Source organism: Taurulus bubalis (genome assembly GCF_910589615.1).
Source record: "Taurulus bubalis genome assembly, chromosome: 10".
Classification (NCBI taxonomy): Eukaryota; Metazoa; Chordata; class Actinopteri; order Perciformes; family Cottidae; genus Taurulus; species Taurulus bubalis.
The window spans coordinates 21,774,101-21,792,446 of record NC_136598.1 but is presented as its reverse complement, the minus strand read 5'-3'; the positions used below and the strand labels follow the sequence as shown (position 1 = coordinate 21,792,446).

At 40.4% G+C, this 18,346-nt stretch overlaps 2 protein-coding genes across 2 annotated transcripts; both read left to right on the top strand.

Moving 5' to 3' along the window:
- Positions 1–7,024: 7,024 nt before the first annotated feature.
- On the top strand, positions 7,025–11,596 carry mmp20b (matrix metallopeptidase 20b (enamelysin); the record flags this gene model as incomplete). The annotated part of the gene is made up of 10 exons (XM_079224789.1): positions 7,025–7,159; positions 7,856–8,094; positions 8,635–8,783; positions 9,000–9,125; positions 9,207–9,365; positions 9,478–9,649; positions 9,740–9,873; positions 9,955–10,111; positions 10,747–10,850; positions 11,385–11,596. The coding sequence occupies 10 exons, from the start codon at positions 7,025–7,027 to the stop codon at positions 11,483–11,485; spliced, it is 1,476 nt and encodes a 491-aa protein (XP_079080915.1). The 3' UTR covers positions 11,486–11,596.
- Positions 11,597–12,078: 482 nt separating this feature from the next.
- On the top strand, positions 12,079–17,748 carry mmp20a (matrix metallopeptidase 20a (enamelysin); the record flags this gene model as incomplete). The annotated part of the gene is made up of 10 exons (XM_079224791.1): positions 12,079–12,198; positions 13,309–13,559; positions 13,720–13,868; positions 13,987–14,112; positions 15,470–15,631; positions 15,754–15,865; positions 15,952–16,094; positions 16,321–16,477; positions 16,747–16,850; positions 17,177–17,748. 10 exons carry the CDS (start codon positions 12,079–12,081, stop codon positions 17,275–17,277), a joined length of 1,425 nt encoding a protein of 474 aa, XP_079080917.1. The 3' UTR covers positions 17,278–17,748.
- Positions 17,749–18,346: the final 598 nt, after the last annotated feature.

The following is an 18,346-nucleotide window of genomic DNA, read 5'->3' as shown; positions in this document are numbered from 1 at the left end:
GCATTTAGCAGATACACACTGGGGCATCTTTCCTGCATTAGGATGTCACATCATTAGTATCATCTGAATATCCTCTACAATTGAAATAAAGAAATTAAACAATGACCTACTATCAAAAAGTAGGGAATTTTGGGAATTCTTTCATGCTGGTCTCATGATAGTCAGTCTGTGTCTTGTTATTTTAAGTGAGGACGTTTTGGGATATGTGACTAACAAACACACACATCAGAATGAAGAGAGAGGATGTATGAATGATTTTTTGGATATCATGGTTTACATGAGGGCATTCAACATGATGTGAGCTCCCTCAACGAGACAAACTAATGATCTGCATGGGTTTCTGTCTGGTTTTAATTGAAATCAGCTCTTCCTGATTTAGGTGTTTTCCAGTGTTCCTCTTTACAGTATAAACTGATTCAGAGTCACCAGGATAACACAGAGCATACATGACGAATTCATTATCTAAATGATCTCATATTTATCAGTTATGGGGAACCGTATTTTGCAAGAGGCTCTATGGATGACGTCAGTCTACGTTGAATAACATATATCTTAACTATTAGAAAGAGTGTCATGCACTTTTTTACAAACATTCATGGTGCCAACTTAGTAAGGTTTAGGGGAAACATAATGGTTAGGCTTAAAATTAGTACACAAACTCAGTAAAATACGTGAACATATCCCAAACGTAACTTCACAATAACCCAACAACACTCTGGGACTCGGATACAGGTGTCCTGGTTCAAAGCTCAGTTTTCTTTCCCTCCCATCGATCATACTCACTGTGCATATTCATGTGGGTGCATTCAATTTGTATGTCCAACATATACAAAGGATTGACTTTCCACGTAAGGTCATTTCACGTATTTCTGACATCAGGCCGGACTTTTCATTCAACGCCATCATCAGGTACATTTTTTTATGTATTTGCAAAACTAATGACAATCCCAACAGCCTTTGCTGTATCTTGTGTTAAGTACAAATTAGCAATTGTTAGCATGCTAACATGCTCAGCTGCGATGGCAAACATGGTGAACATACCACCTGCTCAACATCAGCATGTTGGTGTTGCCATATGAGCGGGTTAGCATGCAGCGAGGACTTAGTTTAAAACCTGCTGTGCCTTCATACAGCTAGCAGAGCTGTCGACTTATATGCTGCCCTTACAAAGTACCTACTGTTAGAGTAGACAAGGTTACATGTTATGACACTACCTTGTCATAACATTACACCTTGAACTTTAACCTTCTTGCTCGTATATCCGCTGTGCAGAGGATTACGGGTCAGAATAGTCAGAAAAGCATGCTGGCAGTGGCTTTCTACCGGAAGCAACAGGACATCCTGGTATTTTTTTACATATTGCAATTGACACAATTATTATTAGGACATACTAAATATTTTTAAATAGTAGTATGGGTATAGCAATGCAAAGCACGACTGGTTAAACTGCGGAGGTTAGACGGCTCATAGGCAAGACTAAAGATAGGAAGTGTACACCTGGATGGATTTAATAGAAGAAAAAAACAATGGTTCTCTAAAAGACATATTATAACAATTTCAAGAAAAATATTTGTATAAGTTTAAGCCAGTCTTCTGTTTGCCATTGCAGTAGTGATGATGTAAAAAAAAAAAAGGCATTTGGCTTTAAAAGACCTTGAGAGTATTGTTCCAGACAATAGGTAAACTGCAGTTATCTGCAGGTCTTGTGAGTCAAGGCAGGCAAAGACACGCTGCCCATTAGTGCGTCTACGTCAGCGTCTGTTAAATAGCAATGATATATCATTATTTGCTCCTGCCTCAACAATAGCATTCTTCAACTTCTACATAGTAGAACAAAGTGAGTAATGACCACTAGAATTGAACATTTTTTAAATAGTTTCCACTCTCCCAAATCAATTCACTCAGTCAATAACATTGTCTGCTATGTGAACAATACACATGTGGATTTTCTTTGCAGAGTTAATTTAAATTGCTGCTCTGACAACAATAAGGAGATGCCAAACATCCGACAGAAGGATGTATCACTGTCTCAGCTCCAGATGCTTTTTGTAAAATGTCTAGTAATGACAACGTTCTGTGAAGTACGAGACTTTACTTCAAGTGTATGAAGCTGCTGCAGAGGAACTCAAACCTCATACTGCATTCAAAACCTACACACAGTTGGTGTCGTTCTAAAGGAGCACCAGAGTACGATACAAACATCACAGAACAACTAATGCTCATCCGCACCCATTAGTGACAGACAACATGTGTAAAGTGTAACAAACAATGTGTCTCTCTAAACACTAGACAAATATTTTTGGACTATCATCATTGCTTAGACGGTGGTTAACAGAGTGACCCTGACTCATGCCAGGGGAAGTGAGCAGCTAAGGGGATTTTTTATGTTATTTTGAAATTTTACCAAGAAACACACAATGCAAATACACACAAACATCTGACCTGTGTTGTGGCCCACTGGTTGTATTCAAACGATACAAAGTTGTGTTGTATAACCTATATTGAAGTAGAAGGTTTTTACGTTTTTACACCTGTGAACCACAAATAGCACACTGCATGATGCACTGAATAATATTCCAGTTCCAGAAACCAGAAAAATTATCACAGGTTTCAGAAGTAAGAAGCATTTTTAGTCTGTCTGGGTGTTTTTATCCTAATTATGAGATCTTAAAAATAGTCTCCAGCCATGCTGGCAGTCCCATGAGGCTTCAATGCTCACAAAAGGAGCTGTATTAATCATTCTGAAAATGAATAAAGCAGCAAAAACACATTTGTATATCAACATGTGTGACTCAGCTTTATATTATTATGCTAAACTCGACATCTATCAACCTCCACGTTTCTCAGCATGCGTCTAATTACGTTCTGGATGAAGGGTAATTAGTGACAGGTGACACTGATTAGTGTGAGGTAGGTAATCACAATGGCGGGAAAGAAACGAGGGCAGGAAGGAGAGTGCCAAAATAAAACAGGAAATAAAAAAAATTATGTAACTGTATTGACACAGAGAGGAATCCTGATATGAAGATTACAAACTGCTCTTCCTCCCAATGATTATATTATATTCACTTTCATTAACATGCATTGGTCGCACGATGGTGTTACTTGGTGGTTCGTTGCTTTCATTGCATTGTGAGATCTTCTTCGCTGCTTCTCAGGATAGAGCAGCACTTTGCTGACATCCAACCCAAAGCATTTTAGTTTGTGTTGTTGTTGTTTCCACTGACTGGAAACGGATCTCATCCCGTCAGCAAAACCCACTCTTGAAATGCCACTGTTGTTCTACTTGGTCATGATACTTTGGCATGGAAGATTCAAGAGGGTTGTCCATTGTCCGTGGATGACGCGAGGTGTGATGAAATCAACCACTTCCCTGGTGTGTGTGTGTGTGTAGGAGGAAAGCTGATGAACCAGCAGTGGTGACACTTACTACCGGTTTACATTCAATTGATTGTTGAAAAAGTTGGGAAAACTGCAGTATTTTACAGTAAAAGAAAAAAAAAGTTGTTTTTTTTCATTGTAGGTAGTTAATCAGTTGCATCCACTTTGGTCAGAGAGTGAGTCATGGAGCTGTGTTTACATTTAGCTGACTCTAAATTGCTGTAAATATTAATTGAGTGACTAACTGAATGAGCTTTCTTCCAACAAGCTTCAGAATAACAGCAACACAGGAAAAGTACTTTGAGGATCTGTATGTTTCTTTTTTTATTTCAACAATTTTATCATTTAGTGATTCATTTGAATTCATTCACTGAAAAAAAGAAGCAAATTCAGTTAAATCAGAGGAAGGCTTCGATGGTAATTGTTTTACCTCAAAAAAATCTATTTTGTGGTCAGAAAGTGTGGACATGATGACTGTACTGACACTTCCGTAAGAATTATATCTGTGTTTCTCCTGAATGAAGGAAAGTTGGTTAATTTGTTTGCGAACATGTTAGCTTTTAATGAACTTTAAATGACAACTTGAAGACTATATAATGTTGCTCAAATGCGTTCACAATGAGTCACAATAAGCATTGACTTTGGCAAAATAAAATGGCCTAAGCCACACTCTTGACGTTACACTATAGTGGTAGAGTCGCATGATCTGTTCAACTGAGGATGCAGGGGATTTTACCAAAGGTGGCCAGTACCATGAGGAGATGATTTAGGCAAGAAAATCAAGTCCACAAATCAAGCAGCGAAAAGGGCTTGAATTAAAGTGCTGAGCAACTGCAGTTGCCGAACCTCCACAGAGATTCAAACCACGGTGACTGCTGTGGCGTAAGGTCAGGCCCTCTCAGCTAAATGTAGAAACTGCATGTGTTGGAGAGAAAGCACAGGAGGGCAGCAGAGGCTGTTTTGGAGCGGGAGCACACAAACTCTGTGGTCTCCTGCATGTCTCCCATCATGCCCCGTTACCTCCATCTCAACACGTGGTTTGTTTCAGAAAAACATATCACATAAGTATCAGTACAAATGCACCTGCTCTCTAGTTTTATCTGTTTTTTGTTGGTTTCGTTTTGTAATGATGGCAAGCAAATATAGTTGCTTTACCAAAGATTGTGCAATGAGTGAGCCCTACGTGCCTTTTTCTGGCTCACTCGGCCTCCAGCTGCAGATTTATGAAAGCTTTTCGAGGAACTAAACTTTAATCTTCAGAGTGTGTACCGCTCCACGCAACAGGTTGTTTATAGCCACTAGGAATAGAAAATATGCGTGATTATGTATTCTTTAGATGTATTTAATTTTGCAAATAATTAGTCCCAGTTGAAATTACTGCAGTTTAGATATTGCTTTCATCTATGCATCTCAATTTCAATATATAAGGAGGCTGCACTGTGCCACAGTGATATTTGTTTAATACTAGCCTACCACAAGGGGAGAAAAAGTCTGATATGTGCAAATTCAACACATCGTAGTGTTCACGGTACCATCGTTTGTTTCAGTTTGTCTATTTCTCATAAAGGATATGCAATTGTAGCAGTGCCTTTATTCGTTGTCTCTTGCTGTCATTTACCTGTTCCCCTCAATACATGTTAGCTGAATGAGTGGATTGGATGGTTTTTCCCGATCACCTGGTGCACAGGGTGTGGGGTCAGGCTCCTGGTCAATTCAGAATTGAGAACAGCATGGTTGTGTATTATGAAGACCTTTCTTCATGGCTTAAAATAGGCGGCCTTCTCGTTGTGACTCTACCTGAAGGCCACCATTTGTCTCTGACCGGCTTGGAAAGAGAAGGGTGAGCAGAGGGGTTGCAATCTGCAACCTCACCTCTAGATGTCACTAAACCTCACACACTGGTTCTTTATTGCAGACTTAGTTTTAGCAGGCTCAGTCAGAAAGGTTTCATCTTTAGGCCCAAGTGGCTTTTTTTGTATCTTAACCTTTGCTTCCTTTATTAAGGAGGCATCATTTCCATTCCATTGTGAAGGCACTAGTGAGATTTGTTTCACTAAGAGTGAACATGCATTTATCAAATCAAATGTTTGGAGACTGGCTCTCAGGCTTCTTCCAGATCAGCTGAAATCTGGGGAATCAGTTCAGCCACACCATTTTAACACAAAACTGTGTTTGCATGTTTGCGATAGAGATATTGATACTCTTCAAAATACCATAACAGAAATCAGAATGAGGCTTCTAGAAAAACAATTTGGAGCTTTTTCAGAACTTCTTTGCGACAAGAAAAGCAGGGAAGAATTCAAGGAATGGTCAGTTTAGATGTTGGGATTGACTTTTCAATAAAGTGAAGGAAACTGAACCGGCAAGTGAAGCGGTTGCTTTGGGGTCTCCCAGGACAGGATAAAGTCATGATGAACAAACTAGTTAAGCAAATAAGCAACTAGTTCTGACGTGTAACATCTCTGGCACTGTGCCAGTGTGAAAGTGTATGTTTGGGGCAAAACAGAGATGTTTCTGCTGCTTTAATTATCACAGCGGTTTCCTCCAGCTTGTGTCCTTCCATCTCCAAAATACACTCTCAGTCATCACTTCGGCTCAAAATGACTTCATTGCCTCGTCTGTACTCAGACCATAAAACCGGACCGACACAAATTCACCAAGTCTTTCTGCGAAATAGTACGTCGTAGTCTGGAAAACTTGGCCCATGTTGCCCTGCAGATGACTGCTGTTTCCCCCATAAAGCTCCACAAGGGCCAGTCCACCGTAATTGTAGCCTGAATGTACCGCGGCACCACCCTTGCCAGTCTTTGCGGCTTGGCTGGTGGCTATTTTCTTTTTGGTAGTCCTTAAATTCACCCCTGCAATTTCAGCTGCCTCTCAGCCAACTCTCTCATTGGAACGTGCAGTTCTTTGCTGCTGAAGCGGGACACAATTGGGCTTTGCTGGAGCTATTTCGGGAGCCCTTGTAGAATCCGTGGGTGGGACTGAGCAGTGCCACCCAGCTCATTGTGTTGCATCAGTCCCGAGATAATTAGGTTGAGGTTCCCCTCCAGGACTGAGGAAACCATTTACTCAATATCAGAGCTGCATGTTTTTTGATGTTGGGAATATCAACATGTTTATGCCGAACATAGTCATAGTTTCAGGAATGAGCACATCGTGCAGAAAGAATCTCTTTCTGATCTGTGTGTTGCCTCACGTTGTAGGTTCACCACTTGTTTGGGACTATCTGTCAGTCAGCACAAAGCAATCTCAAACTCCCAGTGTAAATGTTGTGTCTTATTCTTTTTTATCAATTTAATCAGTATTGAGATCATGTCAGTCCTAAATGTGCAATGAATATGAATACGATGTTGAGATTGAAACCACCCACTGAATACGTTATCCATTGACATCATCATTGGAGAAAACATGTCACGTGACCCAACAATGTCCAAATGTCACTTCTTTCTTCTCTCGTATTGCTGTCCTTGGTTCTCTGCAAACCCCTCCCTAATTCCATGTCACTGTCTGAGGCTTTCCTTGGTTTTGCAAGTGGTATGAGTCACAATAACCATTTAAAAGGCATTCTCATTAACCAGAACTTCCATCTCCATGTGTTTAAACTAGGCCACGACAATTCATGTCTTATTAAGTCTGTGAAATGCCTGTCATGCTGCTTTCTTGCTGTTTCTTGGTCTCGCTTATGCCCGGTCCGTGTTTTACGGCGCCCACATTTACGCCGCCGGGACACAGCTCTCCATCCACTGAACCACAGGTTGACTTGAAGCTGGCCACAGTAAGTGCATAATTGCATGAGCTGCATTACAAAAGTTTGAGATTGGACTGCATGTGACTTAACGTCTTGTACAATGCCAAAAGCATCCCAATTTGGAGGTATTTCTATCGAAGGAAGGACATATCAACGACTCGTTCTGGTATGTGTGTGGGGATGTAGAGATAAAAAAATGTATTCTTTTGTTTTTGTGTGGGTGGAGGGCGGAGGTAAGTAACTGCACGGCCCTCGGAGTCCTTGTAGTTTGTTGAATTGCATGCTTAAACAAATTTGTCTTTCTCTTCCTTAATTTCCTTTGATATATGTCATTTTGTTTTTCTGTGGAAGGAATTGTTGGGAAAGACAATCTGCATGGGAATTGATTAGCGACGTTTGCAAAGTCTTCATTCAGTTTATTGTTGTGAAGGATTTTTATTTGTAATTAGAGACGGGTAATTGACATTCAATGCTCTAAATCTGATCACCTAAAGGTGCAAATTCATAAGCAGATGTTATGAATGAGCGTAATATGCAATGTGATGGATTCTACAAATGATGGCAATAATGCTTAGTCTACTTTAATGCATGCTGCAAAAGAAGGATCCACAAAGGGAATACAACCTTCTGCCTTGGCATTCATTGAGTTGTGCAGGACCAGTTGATTAACCTGGCTCTTCTGTGCAACATGATATCTGATTTGGAGCTTGAATCTACTCGTAGGGATACCTCCAACGGTACTACCACCTGCACGAAGAGCCTATGGGGCGCATGAAGCGGAGTGGGTCCTTCTTCACCTCCAAGGTGAAAGACATGCAGATATTCTTTGGTCTCAATGTGTCAGGCGCGCTGGACTCAAACACACTGGAGATGATGAGTAGCCCTCGATGTGGCGTTCCAGATGTGGAGGAGTACAGCCACATCCAGGGGACACGGTGGAACAAGAATGTCATCACCTACAGGTATCTATGTGGTCGAATTACAGCCTGAAAGATATGTCTGTGAATTAATAACGTAGGCATGTACGAACCAGGCTGAATTTGGCAAAAATACAACGGTCTTGCTGTCCCGAAAATGCAAACCTCGCCAATACGTGGGAAACATTTTGAGGCAGCAGGCAATAAAACCTTTGGCAGAAATAGGGACTAGCAGCTGTCACACATTGTGGTTACCAGCTTTTTTTGGGGTTTGGGACTCCAGCCTCTGAGGGTTATTATGGGCCTGTTATAGTGCCAAGTTCATCATACATGCTTGAACTTATGTAACACTGTCTGGAACGTCCACATCCATTTCTTTGTTCGTCCTGTCTGAGGCACGCCTGCTGGATCAAATACATAATAGATGCATAATTAAAGAGAGACTATGACAGGCAGCTTTTGTCAAAGTCTGTATAACTATTTTAATCACATAGTTTTATCATCTATGTACTTTACTTAGCGATTATTCTTTGATTTGTATTGAGCGGGCCACTTTGTATTGACATGTACTCATTGCTGTTGCAGCATTGGCAGATACACCAGAGACTTGCCTCGGAACACTGTGGACTCTCTGGTTGAGTCAGCTTTCAGTGTTTGGGCCCGAGCCAGCAGTCTGACGTTTGTCAGGTTGCACACCCGCAACGCTGATATCATGGTGGAGTTTGTAACCAATGGTTTGTCCTTTCTGCTTCACACATCGCAGGTGTAGACGCCATTTAGAAGTGCGTTGAGCTGCTTGAGTCACAGAATGAAACCTGCACTTTTTCAGTGATATAACAAGCATCCTATTTGGACAAACGGAGACCCGTAATTTTCTTTTGGCTTGAAAGAAAAATTGTGTTCTCTGTGGGTTTCTATTTCATGTTCGGCCTGGATTATATACCGTGAAGCACATGGTGACTTGTATCCATTTGATGGCCCCAGAGGGACGCTGGCTCATGCTTTCGGTCCAGGTCTGGGCGTCGGAGGGGACACGCACTTTGACGACGATGAGCACTGGACAGCAGGAGAAACAGGTGCTAAACTGAGCAATTCACTCCACCATGACACTGAAGACTATCACTTATATGGATGCACTTTTCTTTGTGCGATTGCAGGTTTTAATCTGTTTGTTGTAGCTGCACATGAGTTTGGCCATGCTTTGGGCCTGAAGCACTCCAGAAACCCAGAGTCACTGATGTACCCGACCTACAAACCCTCCCGTTCAGCCAACCTATTATCCATAGAAGACGTAGTAAATATCAACGCACTTTACAGTAAATAAGCTCTAAAACTATACATTTATTGTACTTGAATTACAGTAATATTGATTATGCATCGTTACATTTTTAAATCCTGAGTGTTAATTCAAGTGGATGTGTCTTTTAGATCCAGTAAAGGGTCATCCACATTACTTTTCGAGGTTCGCCTGGGGCTCTCAGCCAAACCCCGGGCGGTCAGGATCTCTGTTTCCTCAACTCATGCAGAACAAATGTGCCCCGGACCTGACCTTTGACGCGGTGTCTACTCTTGGGGACGCCACCTTCTTTTTCAGAGAAAGGTGTGTTGATGATTATTCTTCCTTTCTTTATTTCACAACTTAAAAAAAAAAAGAATCTAAAATGTTTCGACTGAATGTTTTTCCCACAAGATACCTATGGATTAAACATAATAAGCAATATGGCATCAAAGAAGGTCCCATCACCAACTTTATGCCCAAGATTGAAACCAGCATCGATGCGGCCTTCTGGGTGCCCCGCAGATCCACTGCTTACCTCATTCATGGTAACTGTTAAAGTAAATCATTTGACCTCTCATTTATGAAAAAAAAAAAAACTTTAACATTCTATTTCTCCGTTTCAACAGAATCTATGTTCTGGACAGTGAAAGGCTCTCTTGTGAAGGGAAAGCCTCGAGCACTCAGCCACTTTGGTTTTCCAGCCTGGGTCCAGGACGTTGACGCAGCGGTGCACATAGTGAAAACAGGGCGCACCCTTTTCTTTATGCATGATATTTACTGGAGGTAAGGCTTGTTATATATCAGTTCTGGTAATGTTCCAGTCTTCTAAACGTGTGACCAGTGGCGGACTCAGGGCACCAGCTGCATGCGGTGCAGCACCACTGCATGCAGCTGGTGACTCAAATTGGAATCAGCCATGACAGCACTTGGACCACTTTTCTTTGCATGCACTTACCTACAGAACATTTTATTTTTGATAATTTGAGGTGATCTTAGCAAACAGTATAAGCCGTGCACTGCAGGTCTGAGAATACTTTGCATTGTGGGATCTTCTTATTTCTGAAATTGTCCAACATCGTCCATTAGCGAAAGCCACACAAAAAAGGCATGTATGCGTACAGTGCAGACTGGTCATAATAAACCAAATTATATTGTTGGCCTACTTTTTTTTTTTGATATCATGTTATATTAAATGAAAGAGTTGTGGCAGAACTGAGACAAATGACAAAGCACTGGTAGGTAGGGACTCAGATCTGACTGGAAAGATTTGTTCGTCATTTGGACCTCACACGGAGAGCAAAGGGCTCAAATTGGATTTTCATGATGTGACCAAATGTTTTGTGTCAGCTTTGGAAGAGGAACAAAGGATCATGAGACATAACTTCTGATGAACGTTGTTTGTATTGTGTCTTTTCCAGTTACAATGAAAACCGAAGGATTATGGATTTTGGCTACCCAAAGTACATCAGCGAACACTTTCCCGGAGTCAACACAACAATAAATGCAGCTGTTTATAAAGAGGGTGAGCCAGTGTCATTATTATCATCCACTTTAATGTGTGTTTGAAATGAAGTTGTTCACTTGAATGTTACTCAAATATAAAAATGTTTCTCAACAAGCCAAATAAGTACAGTTGGTGGTGTTCTTATTTGAAAGAGCAGTGACCTCGTCTCGGGTTACGAGGTAGGATACTGCTGTCTGTAGCCTGAGGGGGCTTTTGCAAGTTGTATTGTTATTAGTAGCATAGGAATGCTTATTTACATGCAACATCAGCTGAGCGTAGAGAAGTTTTTACAGAGCATGTGTTTCCCCTCTATGATTTAAACTATATAATTTACCCACTCTATCACTCAAAGGCCTTCATTTGATATACTGTCATTTCAGCCGTGAGCAAAAGTGGATACTTAAGTTCAGAAAGACACTCCTCGTCGTCATCCTCATGATCATCGACAACAAACAGCAAAAACATTCCAGACAACACAACATGATGAAGGTTAAATATGTGAATCAGCTTGTTGGTTTCTTAAACATCGGATTTTGTTTACCCTCATCTCAGGTTTCATCTACTTCTTTGTCGGACCACAAGTCTACCAGTACGACTACACCCAGAAACACGTCGTCGGAGTTGAAAAAGCAAACTCCTGGCTCGGATGTTGAAATATTGTGAATCCATGAACATGCAGAGAGGAAATGTCCTGAAAATCTTGATTAAACTAAATATTGAGAAGGAAAACAAAACACTGTGCTTCTTCACTTTGAAGTGGAGTTTTATTTATCAGTCAATGTTTGTCAAAATAAAAGAGTAACTATTCAATGTGTGTGGTTTTTAATATGTATCCCTCAGTAAAATGCGCCCAGCATCAGCTCAACACTTCTTTTTTTTTAATGATGAAGACATAAAGATATGATGAGGGTTTTTTTCTCACCTGTGCCTGCAGGTTTTGACTTGTGAGTAGAACGTTGCAGAATTCACAAATAACACTTTCGGCTTCGGGATTCTGCACGATAAAACACACTGTACACCTTTGTCTTTCTCCATAAGAGACAGAAAGCCTAGACGTTTTATGGAGACGTTTCATTGGAAGATTTTAACCGCAAAACTTCCAGAAAATTGGGGAAGGTACCATCTGTAACTACCAGTATTCTGTGCTTTTGTGCCATGTAATTGCCCAACAACCCCCCAAGAACACTCCCATATAAAAAAGTGAACATATAAAAAAGTGAAGCTTGGTGGAATGTGCATTTAAAACATGGAGTTGCTCTGGCTGTGGATACCTGTTTTGGGCTCTCTGGTGTTAGCAGAAGTCTTGTGGACTCTACCCATTGATCAGGATCAGTGGCCGAGGCCTGAGGATGTGGAGCTGGCTCAGGTTTGTAGGTGGACGCCGTCTTTGTAGTTTATATGAGACAACGCTATCCCATTTGAAATGTTGGCTCTAATCCATATTGACTTTCATGATTATGAATGTGACTTTGATTGTACAGAACGGTTTACAAACTGCAACCAAGCAATGCTTTGTTGCTTTGTTTTTCTTATTACAAATAATGCATCTATTGCCACTATTGAACTAAATGTACCAATAATCTTTTTAAATGCTTGTTTTTTTAACTATAAAGATATACAGTATATATGTTTTTTAAACAAACTGCTTTGTGAAAGTCAGAGAGGTAATTGGTCAACTGTCAACCATGATACATACATAATAATACATATATAGGGAGATAGGAGGAGACGTGCACTTTGATGAGGATGAGACGTGTGCGGCAGGGAGGCAAGGTTTGTCAGAATGAAACACGAAAGATTACCCTATTTCTACTGTATATTCTATAGCTTAGCTTCTGTCGCATAAGATAAGATTTTCTTGCACACCGACATTTTTTTCAGTTTTTAGTACTTTATTTTAGCATTTCATGTTATGTTTCTTTGTACTTCTACATTTTAGAGGGAATCGTTGTAGTTTTCACTCCACTCTACAGTTTTAGTTACACAAGGATGATATAATAATACATATATACTAATAATTTAGAAGTATGGCTTCATTTTAATGTGACCAGAAGGTTTGACAGAGAAAAACACAATACGGGGTACTCCTTTGGATGTAAATTGCAGCTTTTTCTGCGAATCCACTTCTCAATTATGTCAAAACCCCTCATCTCCCTCTTTCAATTGATGTACTTCACTTTACAATTAATAGGGTCAACTTTTACCTGGATTCACTCATCTGTGTTTTTCATGAAAATAATGACCAAATTAGAAAAAAATGACATTGCTGAAAAGTGTCCTCTGATGGCAACACAATTTAGTAGTTGTAATTTCGGGGGAAATGATTTGAATCGATATTTAACAATTTGCATCTGAAAAAAACCTTGCCTTTAACCTCACCTCAAATATAGACTACATCATATCTAAATACTGTAACAGACTACAGAAAACACCACTAAGACCTGATCCTCCAGATGTGAACTCTTCTCAACAACAGGGCTACCTCACAAGGTTTTACAACCTGAGTCCCAGAGGCAGAGCGTCGGGGAGAAGGATCAGATCCACGTCGTCAACCGTGGAGCAGAAGATCAGAGAAATGCAAACCTTCTTTGGTCTGAGAGAGACAGGTGATCTGGACCCTACCACCCTGCATGTGATGAAGGAGCCCAGGTGTGGTGTTCCAGATGTGGAAAACTTCAGCTTTTACCCTGGAAAGCCTAAATGGAAGAACCACACCATCACGTACATGTGAGATGTTTTGGTTTTACTGACTACTGTAATCGTGTAAAATTAGTATTTTCTTGTAGATTTCATTTAGTCACTTCAACAGATTATATGTTATAGCTGCAGCTGTGGAACTTGTTGTTCCTACCGTCTCACGTTTGTGCGTCCAACTTTGGCTCTGCAGGATTGCCAAATACACTCCGGACATGAAGAGAGAGGACGTGGAACAGGCCTTTCGTTCAGCCCTGAAGCTGTGGAGCGATGCTGCACCGCTGAGGTTCATCCAAGTCAAGCACGGCAAAGCTGATATAGTCTTCTCCTTCGCTCGGAGAAGTAAATCTGAAAATCACTGCTTAAGATTAAGACTGATCACCTAATTATTGTTAATAGCAAAGAGAGAGAGAGAGTCCTTTCTCATTCATAGTGTGAAGAAGTGTTTTTTCTGTTGCAGCTCATGGGGATTTCTTTCCCTTTGATGGACCCCGGGGAGTGCTGGCTCACGCCTTTCAGCCAGGACAGGGGACAGGAGGAGACGTGCACTTTGATGAGGATGAGACGTGGACGGCAGGGAGGCAAGGTTTGTCAGAAGGAAACGCGAAAGATTACCCTATTTCTATATGTATATTCTATAGCTTAGCTTCTGTCGCATAGAAGATAAGAATCAGGAAATGTTTGCAGACTGTCAAATTAATGCTTTGTCTGTTATACTTCTTGTTGACAGTAATCAATATTTCCCATCGTACAGTTTTAGTTACACGAGGATGATGCAAACTATAGATCAACTTCAGTATACAATTGTATGCATTGGTATCATGAATTTACTGATTAGTATATAATTAGCTCTATCACATCAATAGCATTAATAAAATTTTACTTACTGAACAATAACTATCTAATATATGATCAAATAATGTAATTGGGGAAATTTCCAGTATAATTCATATTTTTTTCTTTTGATACTTTAGGTACATTTTGCTGACATATATTTAAAAAGGGACCACGTACAGTTAAAACATAAATGTCACCATTTGATGCACTGTACCAGATTTTAGCTACAGCTAATTCACACCCGTAGTCCCTTGACTGATAATACTTTGACGGCAAGCCTTTTACTTCTTTTTACATTTTTACTTCTATTAAAAGAGGAAATGTGACACCTTTTATGTTGATGTCCAACCACTCAAGAAATAAATTCCCCAGTTTGTGCTATATTGACCGAGAAAGCTGATCTCTCCTGTGGCGCCAGGCCGGTTGTGCTTACATGTACCAGGATGTATTGCAAGCATCATTGACATTGCGCTGTGTCTGACAAGTAAACAAAATAAACCCACCGAACATTGTAACTGACATTCATTACAGAAGAATGATTAATTTTTTGTTGCAATCGGAGGTCAAGTCGGTATTTGCTCTCGTCATATGGTTGAATATCTGGGTCAGCCGAAACACTGTAAAATGTACAATCCTTGTCCATAACATCCTCTGCACTCACATGTTGGGGTGTCATTTTCGCTGCTGGAAACCGAACACAAGCGATGACAACAAGGACGTTTTTGAGCCACATTGCGGCTCATACCAAACTTACACTGTATACCAAATTCGGCTGGAGATAAGGTTTAAAATCAGCAAATTTTCTTTTGAAGTAAAGAATCTGAATACTTCTTTTCACAATTTTAATTATTGATCCACAATTGGCAGCAAACGGCTGCTGCGTTTCTTTTTGTGAGTTGAAACTTTAAACACCACCTTCACAGCAGCAGTTGCTCGCGCCTTTGTCCGCTGACAGAAAGCACCTGATATGACGTCATCGCTTGGGTGTGGTCAAAAGTGAAACGCACATGAACGTTTCCAACCCTTAGACAGAAGTTTTCTGCATGATTCTGTGTGTATTTACCTGCTGAATGTACTAACAGGACTCGTCTGCTGCTGTATTTCAGGTTACAGCCTGTTCGCTGTTGCGGCTCATGAGCTCGGCCACTCACTGGGTTTGACTCACTCAAGAGACCCCTCTGCTGTCATGTACCCCAACTACAGGTATCAAAGCGGTGCACAGTACGCTCTAGCCAAAGATGATGTGCTTGGGATCCAAACACTGTATGGTGAGGAGCAAATAAAATATGTGCAGTGACTGTTTGGGAAAAATGGAAATAAGGTGATCAGACAGGAGTGAACCATTATGTGCAATGTCACATCTAATGCATTCTGTTCCAACGCTTCTTAGGAAAAGAAACAAGAAAAGTTGAAACACAACCAGCTCCCAAAAAGTGTGACCCCAACTTTTCTTTTGATGCAGCAGTTATGATTGAAAATGAGATAGTTTTCTTTAAGAACAGGTACAAAATATGTCAAATATTTGTTATATAATGATTGCAAAAGACCTTTAAAGATGGAACTGAGTGTGATTATTGTCTCAACCCAGGTACATGTGGATGAGAACAATGCAGACAACTTATTGGAATCGCCTGCGAGAGAGCCACAGCAGCACATATTTACCCAGCATCAGCTCTCACGTGGATGCCGCGTATGACATCCCTGCCAAAGGCGTGGCGTACATATTCACTGGTAGAGTAATGGACAGTCTGCAAAGCATCACTTAGGGCTTGTCAGCATGACAATGCTGGATTCCCAGTTGGGAAGGTGAGGGGGGGGGACACAAGATGCAGCCAAATTACAGCCTTGTGCAACTTAAGTGTTGCAGTCCAAGGCTAATTGAGTTTGGCAGAGCTTGTGGTATGTTGCTGTTTTTCATAGTGTCCCAAAATGCAGTGACACAGCTGTGTTTTTCCAGGTCATAAGTACTGGGTGGTTCGAGAGCTTAAGATGAAAAGTCATGCTGGCTCCATCTATGAGTACGGCTTCTCCTCCCAAGTCAGGCAGGTCGACGCTGCCGTGCATATCAGTGAATCTGGGAAGACGGTCTTCTTCACAGGAGAGGTTTATTACAGGTAACGTGTTCTAATGCTTAACATGAAAAGGAAAACATACCTATCAAATTGAATAGAAAAATACATTATCCATATCTACACGGCTCCTTTAACACCCATTCAAAGGCAGTAAATAACTTTCCATTTGACCAGAAGGAAGTCTTCATTATAGCTTAACATCAGAAATTGTAATCAACAAACACATTAGTTAAAAGATTTAGCTGGATGAATAACATGCATGCACTGAAAAAGACACTAATAATAAATGTAGTTGAATAATCCAATCTCAGGTATGATGAACGCAGGAGAAGGATGGACGCCGGCTTCCCCAGACTCATCCAAACAGACTGGCCTGGAATACCGAGACGGGTGGACGCTGCCTTTAAGTTAGACGGTAAACAAAAAGAGAAAACTGTCACAGTTTTCGGTCATGAACTTTGTATAATATATAGACCAAAGCAGCAGCATACAAATAGAGCACAGCAGAAATAGAAGTTATAATTTCTTGTTTTTACCGTGTTTAGGTGGTAGACGGGTGAGGTTCACCGCACTGGACACACTTTTATACTGAAAACGCCTTTCGACCCTGTTTTAGAACGATGTGTTAGTCAAGTAGAAATCTTGTGTTTACAGCTAAACTTTATTGTTCACGTTTCAGCTCATTTGCTTTGAAACAACACCAGGAGGTAACACACTTTTTGTATGATGTTCTATTGACAGGTAGCATCTTCCTCTTCAGTGGGACACAATCCTACCAGTATGACTTCAGACAAAACCGGGTGGTGAAAATTATCTCAGCAAATTCTTGGCTAGGATGTTGATACAGTCAATACAGTGCTGGGCAAGTTTCTGAGAATACATCATTGAACTACTGTAGTTGTAAAACTGAGATAATAAGCACGTATCTTCATGTATTTTACTGAATTGTTACGGTTTAGATTTGTGTTCCTGTATGTCATCTCTGACCGCCCTCTTGGGTACAATAACATGTATACATCTTATATGAAAGGATGTAAAGTACTAAAAACTTACAATGTGAATATCAAGTGCAAAGTGTATAATTATTTTACAAATATTGTGTATTCTTTTTCGTAGATGTCCTCGGATGTACATTCAATACCGAGTACCATTTAATAACCTCATAATGTTAGTGTTGACGTTACTTTGACTATGTTGTACATCCCAAAATGTATTAAGAGGATGTGCCTTACTGGACATTAAGATATCAGTTTTGCCCATAAATATCAGATGGTTTTGTACAACACAGTTGTTTCATCTTTGATCTTCAATGAAGTCGTGGAAGACACAGATTCTTAAGCAACGAATAAAAGTGTTCAGTATGCAGAAAGCAAAATGGCCCCTGTCCTTGTTGCATTATTTTATATAATATTATTATTTTCTAAGAGGCATTAGCATTTGAGCAGCAATTCAATCTCGTTGCTGGTCATCATAGATGTTGAACATTTTAATCTGCAAAGTAAACCATCAATTACAGCTGACAAATACATGTGGTGTAAAACGTGCAATATTTCACTCTGAAATGTAATAAAGGTACAAGTATAAATCCACATAAAATGAAAATACCCAAGTACCTCAGAATTGTATTTCAGTAAGTACAAAGGTAAAGCACCCATCGTCCATCACTGCACCAGGTTCATACAATTATTTTCTCTTTGCAAGCAATAAGGCTTAGATGTATTACTGGACAAAACATATAAGTAGTTAGGAAGATGCAAATGAGCCGTTAAGAGAAGAAAACATTGAAAAGAAATGTCTCTTGCGGATCTTTGGATTGTGCTGCTGGGTTGTTTAGCCCTTAGTCATGCAGCACCTACCATCGCTCCACCAGTTTCACCAGAGGACGAAAACCTGGCAGAGGTAATGCAATAT